The sequence below is a fragment of the Syngnathus scovelli genome, chromosome 21 (assembly GCF_024217435.2).
Source record: "Syngnathus scovelli strain Florida chromosome 21, RoL_Ssco_1.2, whole genome shotgun sequence".
Lineage (NCBI taxonomy): Eukaryota > Metazoa > Chordata > Actinopteri > Syngnathiformes > Syngnathidae > Syngnathus > Syngnathus scovelli.
This window is the reverse complement of record NC_090867.1, coordinates 7,601,170-7,617,633: the sequence shown is the minus strand read 5'-3', so window position 1 is coordinate 7,617,633 and position 16,464 is coordinate 7,601,170. Positions and strand designations below refer to the sequence as shown.

The following is a 16,464-nucleotide window of genomic DNA, read 5'->3' as shown; positions in this document are numbered from 1 at the left end:
AAAACATGTCAAAGCGCCCCCCACCAAAAAAAACCCCACACAAATTAATTCATTGACAGTCTGAAGACAAAGTTGGAAGTGTTTAAAAGTCACACAAATGTCAGCCAGATGTACTTCATCTCGACCTACTAGCTACTCGCTGACTTTTAATGAGCTTTGCAAAAAAACCAAAAGAGTTGTTCTTTTTTTTTTTTTTTTTTTTAGTGATTCTTTAACAAGTGTTACCATGGCCTTGCATTTCACATGCATGCTCCATTTAAGGTGTGCTACTTAAAACACGTCCTTTATTCTGGATGCAAGATGAAAAACGAGGCTCCTCGGCTGACATTTGTCGGTGAACCCTGCTCGGTCCTCCGAATCGTTTGGTATGCCGACAGGATGTCCCGGCGGTCTAAATCGCTGGTGGCTTTGGAGCCAAATTAAAACCAAGCACTGACAACTCGGCGTCGCGGTCGCGAGTACATAATGATACGTGTTCTTACAAGTATTTGCAGTCTGAAGCGAAGTCTGTGGGGAGGCCACCGAGTTGGTGTGTGGAGGTGATGCGCTCTAATGAGCTTATGGTGAGGAAAGCAAAGAGCAGAAGAAATGAGGCTGGCCAAGTTAAAGTCAGGTCATCTTTTTGTCAGGGGAGGCAGCAAAACTTTCGGATGTGGAAATTGCAAATCTGAGGTCGCAGGTTTGAAAAGGTTGTCCGTCCGTCCAGCTCGACCGGCCGTTTGTTTCACTCACCAAGTCGGCCTGGCGAAGCTGATGAGCGTGTCGATGGAGCTCTGGCCAGGAGACGCGTGCTAATTAGGATGCGCGCCTCGCCTCTCGCCGAGGAGGATAACAAGGCTCATCTCAAGGCTGCCTCGGGATGAGCCTCACATCCACGGCGAATCAAAACGTGTCTGATGTGTCAGCAGCCCCCCGGACCGTAGACCCGCCGCACCTGAGCTGGCGCGTTAAGATCTTGATGGGGGGGGTGAGGCAGCTTTCAACACCGTATCACTGAGGAAAAGACAGACATCACGAAAAGAGAGGCAAAAATTGCTATTTCGGATCGCTGGAGTTTGGATGGGTGAGCAATCTGAGGCCCGCGGGCCACATTGGGGCCGCTACTTTCTCGAATTGGGCCCACCATGCAGTGAAAATCATAGCGACCTGATTGTTGTTTGTTCTCATGAGCATCCTCACCCAAATCACACACACATGTACAAACAAAGAGAGTGGAGGATGGTCCAGACACCCGAGGCACCTTCTCTCAGATTGCACATCAGATGCTGAAGACAGCTGCGCTCATCACGGCGTTTATGAATTCATTAGCTTTTATGTTTCTCCAAATACTCATTTATCTCCCCGAGAAAATCAAACAGGACAGACACGGATTCGTCTTCCTCTCTGAAGACGGAGGAACTTTTGTCAACGCGCGGCACGGCACGTGCCAAAAAAAGCCTGCAAAATTTAAAGCTGGGTGGCAAGTCGGGGCGTTTTTGACAGGATGTGCGTGCAAAAAATGTTTGGGTGAAGACGGCTTTAAAAAAAAAAAAAATCAAAGTGTGTTATTTGCCTTCGTGAAAGCGCACTACATCAAAGTGTTCGCCTTCCTTTCCCGTGCAGCTTCCATCTCAGTGCCTCTAATGATAGAAGATACAAGGAGGTGCCACGGCTGGCAGCCAAAAGGAGATCGAGCGAGCGAGAGAGAGAGAGAGAGAAAGAGAGAGAGAAAGCACACATTGGAGGTGATGATTGACATGCCGGCATCTTTTTTAATATTCCTGTGATGTCGGTCCAGACGCGTAGATGCCAATGATTGCGGCCTCGCACGTTGGCTGACGTAGCCGTCTGCTCGACAACCACCTGGCTGGTTGTGAGGAGGAAAAAAAAAATATATATATTTAAATATGCATCCTGCAATTTCTGAATGTTTTCTCAATCTTTCTCCAAGGTTCAACTTGTTTTTTCCGAGACGCTCCGTACATCTGCTCGGGTTTATGTAATTCAGTCGTGGATGTCCCGCCTGACACGTCATGTATATTGCATGGACTAAAAAGCTGCTCTCTTGCCGCCCGCACTCAAGGCTTACTGGATTTTTCATCTCCAATTAAAAGGGAACTAAAGTATTGCATCGTTGGACTCGAGCGAGAGGGAGAAATAATTGACGGGCTCGTTCCCGAAACAAGTGAATTATTTAATCTGTTTTGGACTTTTATGGTGGTTCAAGAAAAAAGATGGCGTACTGAAAACGCAATTATATCTTGGATTTGGGCTATGTTGGGAAAAAGGGACATGAAATGCATTTTTTTTTTTTTTTTTTGGTGAGTTCTGGAATGCAAAAAGTCTCAAAGCTAATCACAAAGATGATGGCGGTCGTCATTTTCAATCCTGCGACAAAGAGACATCAGTAAGGATCGAATTTGATTCAATTGCTCCGATCAATACGGCGAGATTGCACAATTCTCAACCAAGCCAAAAGGCCGCTCGACGTGCAAACTAATTCCACGAGTTCACAAGTCAACAAGGCTGATGTCACGCTTGAAATCCGATCAAACTTTCAGATTCCTCCGATGAGGCCTCGCTAATGAGCTTCGCTTGGACGGCAGACAAACCGAAGACGATTATTGATGGTAGCAGAAAAGTCGGACTCTTGCCAGATTGCAGTCTGCGTGTTTTTTTTTTTTAATTCTTGACAAGCATTTTAATTCCAGCAATTTCTGCAGCAGTAAAACAAAAAAGAAAACGTCGGCTGTCTGGAGAGGACGGTTCGTGTCACTGCCAGTCTTTTTTAAATTTTTTATCACTTGCCCAGGAGATGGATCGAAAAGAAAGCGAGAAGAGAAGGTGAGAAAGCAGTCGGTGAAATTGATGACGGTTATGGAAAATTACAAGAGAGGGAATGAAAAAAGAGGCGGGGTTAAAGGCTGCCAGCCTGGGGCCAAACTAATAAAAGTACAATTGAATCACATCTTAAATAAATGACAGCGCTGTAGTTTAATAACGCGTCGGGCTCACCGATGGGAGGATATTCGACGTAACCATACGTCTTCATAATTCGTGTAACCAGTTCAGGGACAAATTAAATATTGCAAGTATTTCCGTCAAGTGGCATTTGCAGGAAAATGCGGAGCGCCCCCCAGCGGACACCATGGGTATTTCTTTCCCATATAAAGAAGAAAATGAACACAATTTTCAAGTGAGTCGTTTTACTTCTGAGCAGATTAAATGAGCAGTTGGTTAACATTCATACAAAAATGTAATTGTGCAAACAAAGCGTCGATAAAGAATGCCTTCACATGCTCTCTGATGCTGGCTTCTTCTTTTTTTTCGTTTTTTTTTTGGAAAAATAGAACACTAAGAAATACTATGTACACAATCCAAGAGCTGTACGTCGTCAAACTCAGCGGAGGCCGTGAGCGAGAGGCTGCTTGCATAGTTGAGTGCATGCACAAGCAAGTCATCATGCAACGATTTTCACATGAGCCGCCATCTGTGTGGATGATCGCCAAGCTCGCAGGCGCTATGTACATGTACTGGCGGACGAAGGGGGGGGGCACTAGATTAGGTAGACCTGCACAAGCCAATGAGACCCGATGCAAAAAGAAGCTCGAGTGTTTAAAATTTAAATTTGGCGCAAAAAAAAATGACCTAATAGTTGTCGATGACTTTGATAATCTATGAATTGTCGATTAATCGCAATTGGGAGAAACTGTAATTATTAAAATTATTTATTTTAATCAGTGAATTGCAGATTAATTGCAATTAGGAGAAACGGCAACCCGATTATTAAAATTTTGTCGATTACTTTGATAATCAATGAATTGTCGATTAATTGATTATCGCAATTAGGAGAATAGGTTACCCATGTACAAAAAAAAGCTGATTCAGCGTTACTCATGGTGCAATTTTTAAAAAAAAATCCATTTCAGTTTTTACTTTTAGCCAATTTTAGCTCCCAAAATATTAGCAACACCTGCTAACATGATACACAAAATCCGATCTCATTCGATTGTGCAAGCAGATTGAATGGCCGTGTTGTGTTGTGTTGTGTTGTGTGCGTGGGTATGGCCTTTATACACCCTGTGTTCTTTACAGAGGAATGTTCCGAGACGGCGTGGCAGTCAGAGAGCCCCGAGGCCACAAGTGGGCGCCACAAGTAAAAGATGTGTTTTTACAGGTAAATAAACACGTACATTGAAGAACATGCTCGCATCGTCTCCTAAAAAAAAAAAAAATACTCCTCGCACGATAACGACATTGAGTGTATGTAAACAGTGATTAAGGTTACATAGGTGCGTGTTATTTGAAATGACATATTCATAAATATTTATAAATTTACCAACACTTGCAGTTATATCATTTAGATTAAATACTATGATTATCTGATCTGAGGCACTGTTATTGACATTTGGCTCTCCGGAATTGGTGAGCTAAAGGTTTTGGGAAATTGTTTCAGAGTCCGGAAAAGACAAACTGACTCGATCGTCCAAAAAAAGTTGGAGTATTGTTCGCCGGTGTTTTGAATTTGAAACTTAAAAGAGCGGCCGGCTAAGCTAACGGACACGACCAGGCAATCGTTTTGGCTAAATGAGCGACCCATGCTTATGTATGTACAGTACAGTACAGTTCCTGGAGATCATCACGACCATACAAAGTGCTTTGGTAAAACCCATTCCTAAATAAGTCGAGGACAAAAAAAGTGGACGAGATGTGTCCGGAATGGCAGCTGGAAACCGCTCAAAGGCTAAAAATGTCCATTTGGAGCTGCACGAGAAAAGGAGATGATAGTTTTTATTTGGACCTCTGGCTTGACTGAGTGGAGTTGATGGGGATTTTCCTGGACGCCATGGTTTTTTTCACAGGTTCTTTCTTTGCAGGTTCTTTTGCAGAAGAAGCCTGGTTGGTGGCTTCCGAGAGTTTGGATTTAGAGGAGGGCAGGAGGGAATGTTTGGCCGCAGCGGAACTTTTGGATGATTCCTTGTCCTTAGCCGCGGCGCCTTCCGAAGCCGCGTTTTGGGCTTTCCTGGTGGCTGCATCTCCGCCACCTTCTTCCAGACTTCCTTTGGGGTCTGTGGCTTTCCCGCCATCTGATGACTTGCGGGTATCTTTGGGCCGCAGGGCAGTTTTGAAGAAGGACAACGCTTTTTCCTCGGTCTTACTGTTCCTTCGAAGGGCTTTTGAGGACACGGCGACCGACGGGGGGACGACACTGGAGGATCGCAGACTAGCCATGGAGGAGCTACTGCTTGAGCTTCGGGCCACCGTCCTGTTCTCCAAGGCTCGACCCGGCCTGCCCTCGGCTCGACTAGCGGCACCGGACCTGGACGAGGGACCCCCGTTGCTAATCTTCTTCTCTGACACGGCATTGGTGCGTGAAGAATCCCGGCTGGCGCTCCTGTCAGCTCCTTTAGTCCTTCCTGAGGCGGAGCTTTTATCTCCGCCTCCTTTGGGGGCCGTCCTTCTCTGAGGGTGCGAACTTCCCGGGGAAGCGCTCCGCCTCTGTAGGGCGGAGTCAGGATGCAACCCCTCTTGAGTTTGGGCTGGACCTCTTTTGGAAGGCGTCGCCGTTCTGGAGGATCCGGCTCTACTGACTTTGGGTGGTCCATCGGTTTTGTCCTTCGGATTGGACGCGGCAACGTTCGACTGCGCTCGAGCCGGCGACTTAACGACAGCAGGCGACGCCGGAGACAACGAGCTGGATGACGTCGAGGAAGCGGCTGGACGCTTCTTCGGGCTCCTTTCGCTTTCCACTCCAGTTTTTGCCGAGCTGCGTTTGCCACCTGTGGTCAAACTTCTTTGTTTCTGTTCCTTGTCGGCGGTCCCGTGTCGAGGACTGATTTGTTCGGCGCCGCTGACGAGATTGTTGTTATCCCCGGCCTGCGAGGAGCTCCTCGCCTCGGCTTGCGACGCAGCTTTGGGGTGAAGCTGTTCTATCAGCCGCTTACTGGCGGGATTGTGATCCGACGCCGCGAGAGCGGACTTACCCCCGAGCTTTGGCGAACCGTTGAAGCAGGACGTCGACAGATTGGTATCGACTACCTCCCCTATCATTTCGAGCGTCGGGGAAGAGGAGTGGGATTCCAGGGAGAAGCGGGAGGGGGAGTTCGAACGGAGTTGAAGTTTAGCAGAGCACCAGGAAGGCTTCTGGCCGTTCTCACTGAGTACGAGCGGACTGGCGATGGACGTTCTGGAGGAGAAGGTCTGCCTTTGCATGCCTCTCACCACGGGGCGGCTCGATAGGCCTGCACACCAGAATGATTCATTCGAGAATAAATAAATCGCTCACCTTGCATGGAGGAAATCGCTCACCTTGCATGGAGGAATTTACAGGCTTACCGTCATCCTCGCTCCGTTCCCCGGCAAACTCGGCCGATTCCGAAAGGGAGGCCAGCGAGGTTCGTCTGGAGGAACCCGACGAGGCTTGGCTCGGTGGACGGCTTCCCATCAGACGACCGATCCAATGCTCACACAGGGAAGAACTGGTGGATCCTGAAAACGATTGTTACATTTATTCCATGGCGTGACATTGAGAAGAAAAATAAACTAAATTACCTCCCACGGAACTGTTGGCAGACCAAGACGGGATGGTGGCCCTTCTCTGATAAAACAAAATGTAAGCTGTCTGCTTGCAGACGTCCTCTTCTGATATCGGATGAACGTCGCTATCGTCGAAGCAATACCACTGCCCGTCAATGGAGTTCTTGCACTGAGCTACAGAATAAATAAATCCAAATAAATAAATAAATAAATAAATAAATAAATAAATAAATAAATAAATCCAAATATATGAATAAATAAATCCAAATGTATAAATAAATAAAAAATAGGTGTTTTTTTTTTCAGCTGGATCTGGTACCTGTGTAATGTCCTCCCTGCATGGTCCCGTGATGGTTGCAGATGGCGTACAGATCGTAAAGATAATCCTCGGGATCCCGACCCAAGCCGTAAGGCCGTCTCCATGGCGACCAGTGCGAGGGTAGACTCCAGCTACTCTGGCTCCTCTTCACCATATGCGGCGCCATGTCCATACCCGTTAGCGGGAACTTGACCATGTTCTGCATTTTCATGCGGCGATCCCCGTCCTATATGAGACCAAAAAAAATGAATCTTTTTGTTCCCGCTCGGGTATTTCCGAAAATCTCTCGCTACCTGTCGAAAGCGTTTGAGGTGAAGAATGAGGATGTCGGGCAGCGTCCACAAACTGAGCTTGATGCTGCCTTGCTGAAGCTGCTTACAGTGTGGACAGCGCCAGGCGTCATCAGGAGCCAGCTGAAATGGACAAATAAGAGCCGTTCAAATCTCACGTCTTGGACTCGTTGATGACGTGAGCCCACCTGCTCCTCTTTGGTGTAGAGCTGGAAGCACTGAGCTAGCGAGCAGCTCTGAGGCTGCAAGTGCTGCTCCTTCACTTGACGAACGCTCTCAGCATCAGGGATGTATTCGTCTTCTGTTCTTTTAAACAGACTGGAAGTAGATGACAGATTTGGTGAAGATGTGCAAGATATCACTCCAACTAAATTTTACTTACTAATCTTTTGTCTCCTTGTCCCATTCCACAACAATTTTGACGTGAGGTGGCCCACCCGGGCCGCAGGACTTGTAAGCTCTGGATAAAAAAAAAAAAAAACCCGGAATGGCGTTATGTAATGAACAGAAGGAGCAGGGCTCCCTCTAGTGGTGGTAACCGGGCTTACCTCTCCACAGAAGGATGGCATAGTGGTTGCTCTTCCTGAGGCAGGAGATATGTGATCCCGACGACGCCCACCACACGTAACGTGAAGGGCCCCACCTGCCGGAATGTAGAACACCAAAATGGAATCACATTCAAGGAGTGACCTAATTGCTTTCACGGGACGTACCTGCACGACGGCGCCCGGGCGCAGGAGATGACGCATCTTCTCCAGAATTTCCTTCTGGAGTACATCCCATGTGACAGTACGCTCCAGGTAGAGAATAAAAGGATTCCCAAACCTGAATCCCCGAAACAGTCTTGTGAATCAATTTTTTTGAAGCAGTATTTGCTTTTCATAAATGACTCAAAGATCCCTCTGGACGTACCTGCGTCCTTGCTGACCGGCGCAGGCTCGGTTGCACACCAACAGCACCACCTTCTCGTCCTGCCCCGTGTTCTTATTGGGGCTGAGAGGCGGCGTGCCGGGCTCCTGGATTTGCGGGGACAACCGATTGTTATCCGTGCCGAATTTCAAGTTGTTCTGGTTGAGATTGGCATGTGGACTCCCTGTATTGCAGTCAAATGAATTAAAAATCGGGGATCGGTATCGGGGGCGATAACGGGCTCGTCGTACCGGCTCGCTTGGAGCGGATCTGATCGGGCCTGAAGAGCTCGGGGGTCTCGAAGGCAAAAATAGAATCGCTCTCCTGAATGATCTCCAGGTCGTCGTCGTCATCGCAGAAGGAGCGATGGAAGCCATCGTAGTACATCTCGGTGAGGACGATCTGTGAGGGGAGGGGGGGGGTGCTCAGATGGTCTTTCCCAACCACGAGTGTGCCATGAGATGTACCTGCTGCGCCGGGATTTTAGTCTCCTGGGCCACGGCTTGTCTGAGCCTGGACACGGTGCCCGATAGAGGCACGGCCACCCCGACCCTCATACAGTGGGAGCACTTGCCCTGGTACACCACCGTCACGTACAAGGGCCTGCATGACCCCAAAAAAATAAATAAATAAGCGAGAATGTATTTATGGATAGATTTGAACTCACCGCGTGTGAGGTACAGGGATTGGCAGTGAGATGCAGAGAAAAGGATCGAAGGTGTTGCTCTGTTTCTGGCAGTGAGGGCAAGTCAGGGAGGATCTGGAAGCAGAAACGTAAACAAACTTAAATTGTGTCACTACGGTCAATGTTTGTGCGTCAATAAAAGCTGCAAACACTTTACCTGTATTGTGCCTGGAAAAGCTCTTGCACAAAAGAGCCAGGCACCGGAAGGGCAGATTCTCCTGGAGTGTTTTCGTTCTCCGCTGGAGGCTGCAAAGACAAAAATGGCCACATGGGAAAATGAAGAGAAAGTGTAATGTCGTCGATTTTTGCTGTTTACCGTCCTGGGGGGCCTGACGTCAGGACGGATGATGTTGTTGAGGTCCTCGTGAACTCGATCCAGCAGCCACAGGAGGAATTCCTGGGCGTCGTGTTGGGAGTTGCCCTTGAACTGAAGGGCGCTCTTTGACACCACGTTCTGCAGCGGGGGGAGAGCACAGTTATTATTGGATGGATGGATGGATGGATGGATGGATGGATGGATGGATGGATGGATGGATGGATGGATGGATGGATGGATGGATGGATGGATGGATGGATGGATGGATGGATGTATATTTTGCCTTTGCACCATTAAATCTCATTCTGACTCCGCTCAGTCATAGTACGCTTTTTGAGGCTGTCGCTCGAACAAGAAAAACATCTAAAAGCCGTCAACACGGTTCATACTCTGGCTGACAACCAAGCAAAGAGTGAAAAAAAAACCAGCCCGAAATAGGAGCGCTTTTAAGCAGACGCTACAAAGTCCTCGCTTCTTCTCGTCTCCCCTTTATGTAAATTGAAAAGATGAAAATAGAAGAGCAGAAGACAATGTGACAAGGGCGTTAGGAATTTGTCAGGAGACGAGATGAAAAAGGGTTGCTTGTTACGAAAAAAGTAATTAAGTTCCTTTTGAGCTTCATCTCACCTCACCTAGATTTTTTTTTTTTTTAAATCTATATTTCTAATTTATATGAGTGTCAATACAGTCTACCTTAAAATCTCTGCTGTGTTGGGGCGTGTACTCAAAGGTCCACAGCGCTCGAACCAGGCCGGACAGCTGCTCGGTCACCTCCCCGGATTCCTCCCGCTGCTGCTGGCTGGACTTCTTCTGCACCAGGACCCCGTTGGACTTAGTCGCCTTGGAATCTGAGCCACCGCCGGCCTCGGGTCCTGCACCTCCCACTTCGCCCCGGAACTGCTCCAGGGCCAGGTACTCTGCAAAGAGCTCGGTGTTGCTTAGGCACTGCAGGATGGCGTTCATGAAGCAGGTGTTGCCGTGGTTCTTCAGCCCGGCCACGCCCGGAACCTTGTCGCCGAAGGGGAACCCCCCGCAGTCGCTGTCGTCCGACTGGAGCGATCCACCTGTGGTGGTGGGGATCAACGAGGCGTCATCCTTGTCGTCGCGGGCCGCCTGCTCGTCCGTACTAAAATGAGACAAAGTGGAGAGAGTCCGGAGAACTCTGTTCATGAAACTGCCCACCGAGCGGACCGAGCTCCTCCGGAACAGCTTCTTGCTGAAGGATTTCTTCTCCTTGTTAGTGACCACTTTAGACATGGTGGCTGCTCTTCGGGGAAGTGCTGGACGAGAGGTTAGAACGTCTGCCTCACAGTTCTGAGGTTCCAGGTTTGAATCCGGGCTACGGGCTTTCCGTGTGGAGTTTGCATGTTCTCCCAGTAGAGTTTAGGTGAGCTTTCTCCAGCTTCGTCCCACTTTCCAAAAACAACATTGTTACGCATGCATGTCATAAACAACAACAACAAAACTACAATAGATAGAAAAATATGAAATGTATATTTTGTTGTTGTTATTTTGCTATTATGTAGCCTCTGCAGCTTTAGCACACTTAATGAGGTCAAAACAAAATGGCTGGATGTTTACAGAAAAACGAAGAAACACTTTAAATCCTTTTTTTTTTTTACAGCTCTTGGCTGGCACCCACGCGCGACATTACTCGGCCGTGTTGTCCACAGGGCCCGGGCATGTCCCACTTACAGGCCTGGTAGTTGTGAAAGCAGACAGACGGCTTGCGTAAACACAAACACCGTGTGGTGGCTGGAGGTGGAGGAGAAGAAGAACCGCTCGGACCGGGGGCGCCTCTCGCACGCGCATAGCATCTCCAGCAGCGGCTACGAGAACACGACACGTCGGCTCATGTCATGGACCCTCAGATTGGCGTGTCGGGGTGGTTCCTCATCTTTTATTTAACGACGCGCGGCTCCCTCCGGTCGAAAAGGCATCCCACGGCGTCACGTCAGCGCCGAATCCTCAAATACCGCTCCAATTTTGTTTTTTTGTCTTCCCTAAAGCTCCTCCGCGGTAGTCATCATCGTCGGTACCCGGCAACCGGAGCTCCAAAGCGCGCCGCTCCCTCCCGCATCTCCTTCTTCCAAGTCGGGCCTCCTCCTCCACCCTGATGGAAGTTTTGGGAGGGAGGGGGCTAGGGTGTCACTCGGGTCGGTATTCGGAGTCCATTAATTCCCGGTCGGGACAAGGCTCGGTGGCAAGGCCGTGTACCGTGTCCATCCTCTAGGCAGCGATACTGCAGGCAGGCGGGCAGGGCGGGGACGGATGACGTCGCAGGCGAACACTGGTCCATGTTGGAGGGGAGCAGGTGGATGCTGGATGATGATGCCGGATGATGCATGCACTCCGTCAGTCTCCACGGTCAGCATGAGAAGCAGCAATCACTATTCACTGCTTCCCCCACTGAAAATATTATTTATCCTCAGATAAAATTAACAAAACAAACTGATAATACTCAAAAACGCAAATTGTGGGGCAATTCAGAATCTTAAAATATCAAAATACATCATATGCACCAGAGAAGCTCACTTAATTATTAATATGCGTAAATTGATTTAGATTGCTCTTATCAAAGGATGGGAAAATTGTGACTAGTTTGGTTAAACTCCCATTCCTAACATAGATTAAATTACATGAGTATATTTTGAAGACGCTGAGTGGATTAGGTAACCATGGCAACACAAGAGCAGCAATCTGATTGGCCCAAAACCTAAAATCTGCCTAAATACTGGCACTGACGCCAAAAGAAAAATGAAGATCCTAAGTAATATACCTCAATGTCATCACAATAGAAACGTCTCACCAAGACAAAAGAATTATGCTGTGTAAATGTTTTATATACACATTTACATACTTTAAAAGATGCTATATAATTTTACTTGAATGGCGGACAATGAAAAAGAACGATAAGAATATTAAGCTCAGTAAATAGTTGATTACCAAAAATAGAACTGGCAAAATATATAATTAATAAATTGATGCAATGGATGTTAAATGCTCTTAGGTGTACCCTGATTTGATAAGGTGGTATTGCAAAAAATGAAAGTAAAGCCGAGAGGCAGAAATAGGTAACGTAGAATAATTTCAAACCCTGCATTGGTATACCAAAGTGGACAGAGCGGTGTAGTTGCAAACAGAAGTGTGAAACAAAAAGAGTGTTTTGTTTTTTTTTAGTGATCAATGGAGCGGAGGGCGGCGATGGTCGCCACCAGTCGCCGAGGCAACTGTTTGGCGGTTTGTCTGTAGTCGTCCGGCTTGGCCCTCAACAGGGTGACGATCTGCTGAAGGGTGCGAGAAGGCTGCAGGCCCAGTGCATCCATCACGTTGCTCAAGTAGTCTGAGGAGCACAGGAATAGTTTGTGACCGTTTTGGCGCCCCCTTGTGGGCATTGGTAAATAATTTGTAAACAACATTTATTTGCACAGCCTTGTTTACCGATATCCGTGGCCAGCTGCTTGGTGGAATGTGCGCTCAGACGGGGGATGAGTAGAATGGCCTCGCAGTACGTCTGCATGGTGGCCCGAGCGATGGAGCCGAGCCAATAGTCAGCCGTGTTGTCCAATTCGGGAAGGTCATCACCTGGGGGAATCGGCGAGTCATCAGGTGAAACAAACGCACCTCAGAGACTAAAACGACGTGGAGGAGATGAGTGACCTTGCTCTGGAGGAAAAGGCAACTTCCCAGCGTGCAAGGCTAACTCCAGCGCTGGATCCTCTTGCGTCACAAAAGGTTCCAAGTGGAGCGGGAGAGACATCAGGTACTGACCTATCTAGAAGAGAAGAACAGTGCCACATGTGTATCAACACGAAATGGATCAAAAATGAGGTTGAGGAACCTCTGTAACCTAAATAAAAAAAAAACTAACATTTGTGATGTACTCTTGTGGTGACAGGCTGAACGTGGGCAGGTCCTCGGTGAAGTTCTCTCCTAAACCCGCCGACTCCTGACTCTGGACATAAAAAAACAATTTCAACAAATAATGATAAATGCAAAGGCGCACAGGTGAAGCCGACCTCCATCTTGGCGACGGGGCTCAGCTGGTGTTTGATTTGCAAAAAGACCGAGTCAAAAGCCAGCTGATGGGCTTGCTGGTTGAGTCGGGTCAGCGCCGCTCTGGGCTCGGCGAGGAGATTGGAGTTGCCGGCGCCTTTCTCCTGCAACACAAACTCGATTATTAGTACAAGTTTCCACGTCATCCATCGCAATCTAATATGACGCACCTTCAACAAGTAGAGCACCTCCATGAGACTGTTATACTCAGCCACGCTGCCCCTCTGGAGGTAGTTGTAGTCCTGCCAGGGGTTTTTGGTGGCGCCCTTCCTCTCGCCACCACTGGCTTCCTGGATGCCCGCCAGGCTGCGAGGGCTGTACGACTCCGACAGGTACTTGCCTGCCGTGCCCATGATCCTATGGGAATGGTTGAGTCATGACCGGATTGGGGACTGTTCTTTATTTGCCACTAGAGGGAGCCATCTTACACTGAGAATTAGTTTTTCATGACTTACTTGTTTGACAACTGCTGTTCAAAGGCGCCGCATTGTCTTAATAACTCGCCACATGTGGCAATAATCCTGCAAAATGACAATATTGAAAGTTTTGGTAGGAAATCAGTGGCGTTACTGCATTGACTAAACATCCCAAACCTGACTGAGTTCTGGAATGAGGTCCAGTCCTCCTGGAAAGCAGAAGAAGTAGGCGTGTCCTCCAGTTTGCACTTCTTCCTGATTGACTGCAGTGTCGTCGAGAAGTCGGACACGTACCTGTGGGAGAAAACACAATGTTGACGATGGGTGCGGGATAAATTTCAAATGGAAAGCAAAAAACATTTTGAATATTTACTTGGTGAAAAGCGCTTTAAGAGCCTTGAGGAGGCCGCACACGCCGAGCCCGTCGGTCAGTTTCACACAGCGGTCCACGGCGCCGCTCGCCAGGCCGAACATCTTCCCCACCGAGTGCTTCAGCTCCTCCACGCAATCGATGATCTCCCCGTGTTCCTGAGGATGGAGAAGATGATGAAAGGAAAAGTTGCATTCATGATAAACTTCATTATATCTCACCAATGGGACGGCGCTGATTTGAATGAGGAGATGATTTTCCTCCAGCTCTCCATACTGCAACTGGTAAGGCTTGTAAGGGTCGTAGAGGGCGCACACGAGCTCCGTCACCTTCAGGAGGTTGTTCTCACCTAGCAACACAGCGGAGGCGATTACAATTAGCATGCATAGTTTTCTTTCTTCTCAGTACAAACCGAGGTGTGGTGTCATGGCGGCTTCCAAGTTGCGGCCGAAGGTGAGCGTGGTGTGGTTGAGCTCCAGCAGGGTGTCGAGACGCTCATCCTGAGCTGCCCGATCCATGGCTGTGCTTAGGCACATGGGGATGGAGGGCACCATGGCGCCCAGAGTCTGGATGAGCAGCACCGTCACCACCTCGTGAGGGTTCTTGAACACCTGGAGGTCATGACAATGCAATGGCTCACTAAAAATCAATCAGTTCCATTTTAAATAGCGGTTCTGAACAGCATTCTCCCAATTTCATAGCAATTACGAATAGTAAATAAAAATTACCTGGCTGCACCACTGGAGCTGAGCGTGCCGAGTGGACAACAAAGTGTCATAGAATTCCGACAACTGCTGATTCAGGCTCAGCTCGCTCTGAGAGAGATCCTGCCACATATTCACGATCTGGCCCTGCAGTAGGGAAGGCACATCTGTTTGTATACACTAAAAACTCACACATAAAAACATTTAAAAGAAGATAATTCCATGTTCAAAACAAACCAAGTCCCTTAGCTTATTGCAAATGCACAATATTGTTGCTAATTATAAACCTTTAAATAATAGAATCCAACAAAACAAATTTTCTCTGCAGAAAAAAATAACACCAATATGGTTGTATGTATTATACTGCCCTCTTGTGGTCAAGAAGTATATTACAAAAAACAGCTAAACACCCACTGATTGCGGTGGGGCTTTTGCTTAAACAAAAAAAACATCTTTGTTTACTCACTTTATGACACTTATAGTAGTATGCAAGGAGCTGCGGCATCCTGTCGATCTCCGAGAAGACTTTAACAAACAGTTTGGCTTGATCTGCACAGAAAGGCAAAGAGGCCAATAAAGCTAAGTAAAAAAAAAAAAATCAAATAAAGTTGGAATCGGTAACAATGGTTTCATTAGCTTACCTACAGACATGGAATTAAATGCCCCCACTATTTGAGGGCTGGCCAGAGCCTCCAGTCTGTTTTTAAGAGCCTCTAGATGGACACACTTTTCAGAGTAGTCGGGCGTGTCCACCAGCATCGCCAGGCTGTTCTGCATGCTGGTTAGCTTGGATGAGATGGCTAAGAGATCCTGAAAGACATGGTTGATGGTCTCTGGGGGGGAAAAAAAACACACATGCTAGTGATTTATTATACCTGTGATTTGAAGGTCTCCTCTATGTCCACACTGAGTGTGCTCCATTTATCAGCCTCCTGTAGCGCCTCCGCTGCCAGCTGCATGCGACTCTTCACTTGGTCGATCTCCACCAGGACCTGGACGTAGATTTTTGTCACAAATTATAATCCCAAAACACTTACATACATCTTTAATTTATGTATTTAAACTGAAAGTCAGAGTAGCTATTTTGTATATAAACACACCTGCATGGACTGGACTGTGTCCTGCTCAAACTTCTTGATGTCTTCTTTGACCAGAACCATTTGCTCCTTGAGGAAAGTAGCTTCCTGCTTCAATGCGTCCACATCTCGCAGGACTCTGGGCATGTTCTGCAGCGCCTGGTTGCTGCTTTCTACAAACAAGAAAAGCAGGTTCATCTAAAGATATGTTTGTTAGGCAATGTCTGCACGTCTGCACAACTTTCTGATCGCCAACAACAAGAAAGAAAGTAAATTGCTATACCGACCCTCAATTGCATTGTTTACTTCCTGGATAAAAAGCTGCAGCTTCATGACCAGCGTCGCAGCGTGTGTATCCGCCTTCCCCGGTGCATCCTTCTGCACCACTTTAAAGGCGCCATTCACCCAGTCTTTCACGTCAAAGTCGTCGTCCAGGAACTTTGAGAAATCCATCTGCAGCCTCTGGATTTATTCACGACGTCAAAGTGCTAAATGTCATCGAGCCATGGCTAACGCCGGTGAGCTAGTTTTTGCCGAACAGCGGTTTCGACACGAATATAAAATAAATAGCCCAGGAGAATGAGATTATCATTACAACCAAATATAGTTCCAACAAAGCAACGGCTTCCTCCAGAGTTAATTTAAAACGTTAAAAAATATTACAGAAATAAAAAACACTTAAGAGCTCGCTCATACTGCTGCACGAATCTAGAGTAAATAATGACAACTACTTCCGGTGTGTACTATAGCGTTTACCTTCCCCAGGAAACAAGTGCTTGCTTTGTTGACGTGTCACATCGATTATAA

The 16,464-nt window shown here is 47.6% G+C and overlaps 2 protein-coding genes across 2 annotated transcripts; both read right to left on the bottom strand.

Annotated features, from left to right (window-relative positions):
• Positions 1-3,168: 3,168 nt before the first annotated feature.
• Positions 3,169-11,342, bottom strand: LOC125991287 (ubiquitin carboxyl-terminal hydrolase 31). Its single transcript, XM_049759097.2, has 16 exons — positions 9,729-11,342; positions 9,036-9,173; positions 8,877-8,965; positions 8,702-8,794; positions 8,502-8,637; positions 8,286-8,436; positions 8,038-8,218; positions 7,839-7,950; positions 7,674-7,768; positions 7,508-7,585; positions 7,314-7,443; positions 7,129-7,248; positions 6,836-7,061; positions 6,532-6,690; positions 6,316-6,468; positions 3,169-6,221 (listed from the first exon to the last, which is right to left on the bottom strand). The coding sequence occupies exons 1-16, from the start codon at positions 10,290-10,292 to the stop codon at positions 4,771-4,773; spliced, it is 3,876 nt and encodes a 1,291-aa protein (XP_049615054.1). The 5' UTR covers positions 10,293-11,342; the 3' UTR covers positions 3,169-4,770.
• A 515-nt stretch (positions 11,343-11,857) lies between these two features.
• cog7 (component of oligomeric golgi complex 7) lies at positions 11,858-16,389 on the bottom strand. Its single transcript, XM_049759106.1, has 17 exons — positions 15,945-16,389; positions 15,682-15,830; positions 15,457-15,573; positions 15,223-15,391; positions 15,048-15,130; positions 14,606-14,728; positions 14,290-14,488; positions 14,099-14,226; positions 13,881-14,035; positions 13,685-13,801; positions 13,547-13,612; positions 13,262-13,448; positions 13,055-13,195; positions 12,907-12,990; positions 12,696-12,810; positions 12,477-12,620; positions 11,858-12,378 (listed from the first exon to the last, which is right to left on the bottom strand). The coding sequence occupies exons 1-17, from the start codon at positions 16,108-16,110 to the stop codon at positions 12,212-12,214; spliced, it is 2,310 nt and encodes a 769-aa protein (XP_049615063.1). The 5' UTR covers positions 16,111-16,389; the 3' UTR covers positions 11,858-12,211.
• Between the last annotated feature and the right edge of the window lie 75 nt (positions 16,390-16,464).

Coding starts and splice junctions, on each gene's coding strand:
- LOC125991287 (XM_049759097.2), bottom strand. CDS start 10,292: ATGTCTAAAGTGGTCACTAACAAGGAGAAGAAATCCTTCAGCAAGAAG. Junction 6,691..6,835: donor GCAGGGAGGACATTACACAG/GTACCAGATCCA, acceptor TTTATTCTGTAG/CTCAGTGCAAGAACTCCATT. Junction 6,222..6,315: donor GGAACGGAGCGAGGATGACG/GTAAGCCTGTAA, acceptor TCTGGTGTGCAG/GCCTATCGAGCCGCCCCGTG.
- cog7 (XM_049759106.1), bottom strand. CDS start 16,110: ATGGATTTCTCAAAGTTCCTGGACGACGACTTTGACGTGAAAGACTGG. Junction 14,729..15,047: donor ACTACTATAAGTGTCATAAA/GTGAGTAAACAA, acceptor TCCCTACTGCAG/GGCCAGATCGTGAATATGTG. Junction 13,613..13,684: donor TCATTCCAGAACTCAGTCAG/GTTTGGGATGTT, acceptor GTCATTTTGCAG/GATTATTGCCACATGTGGCG.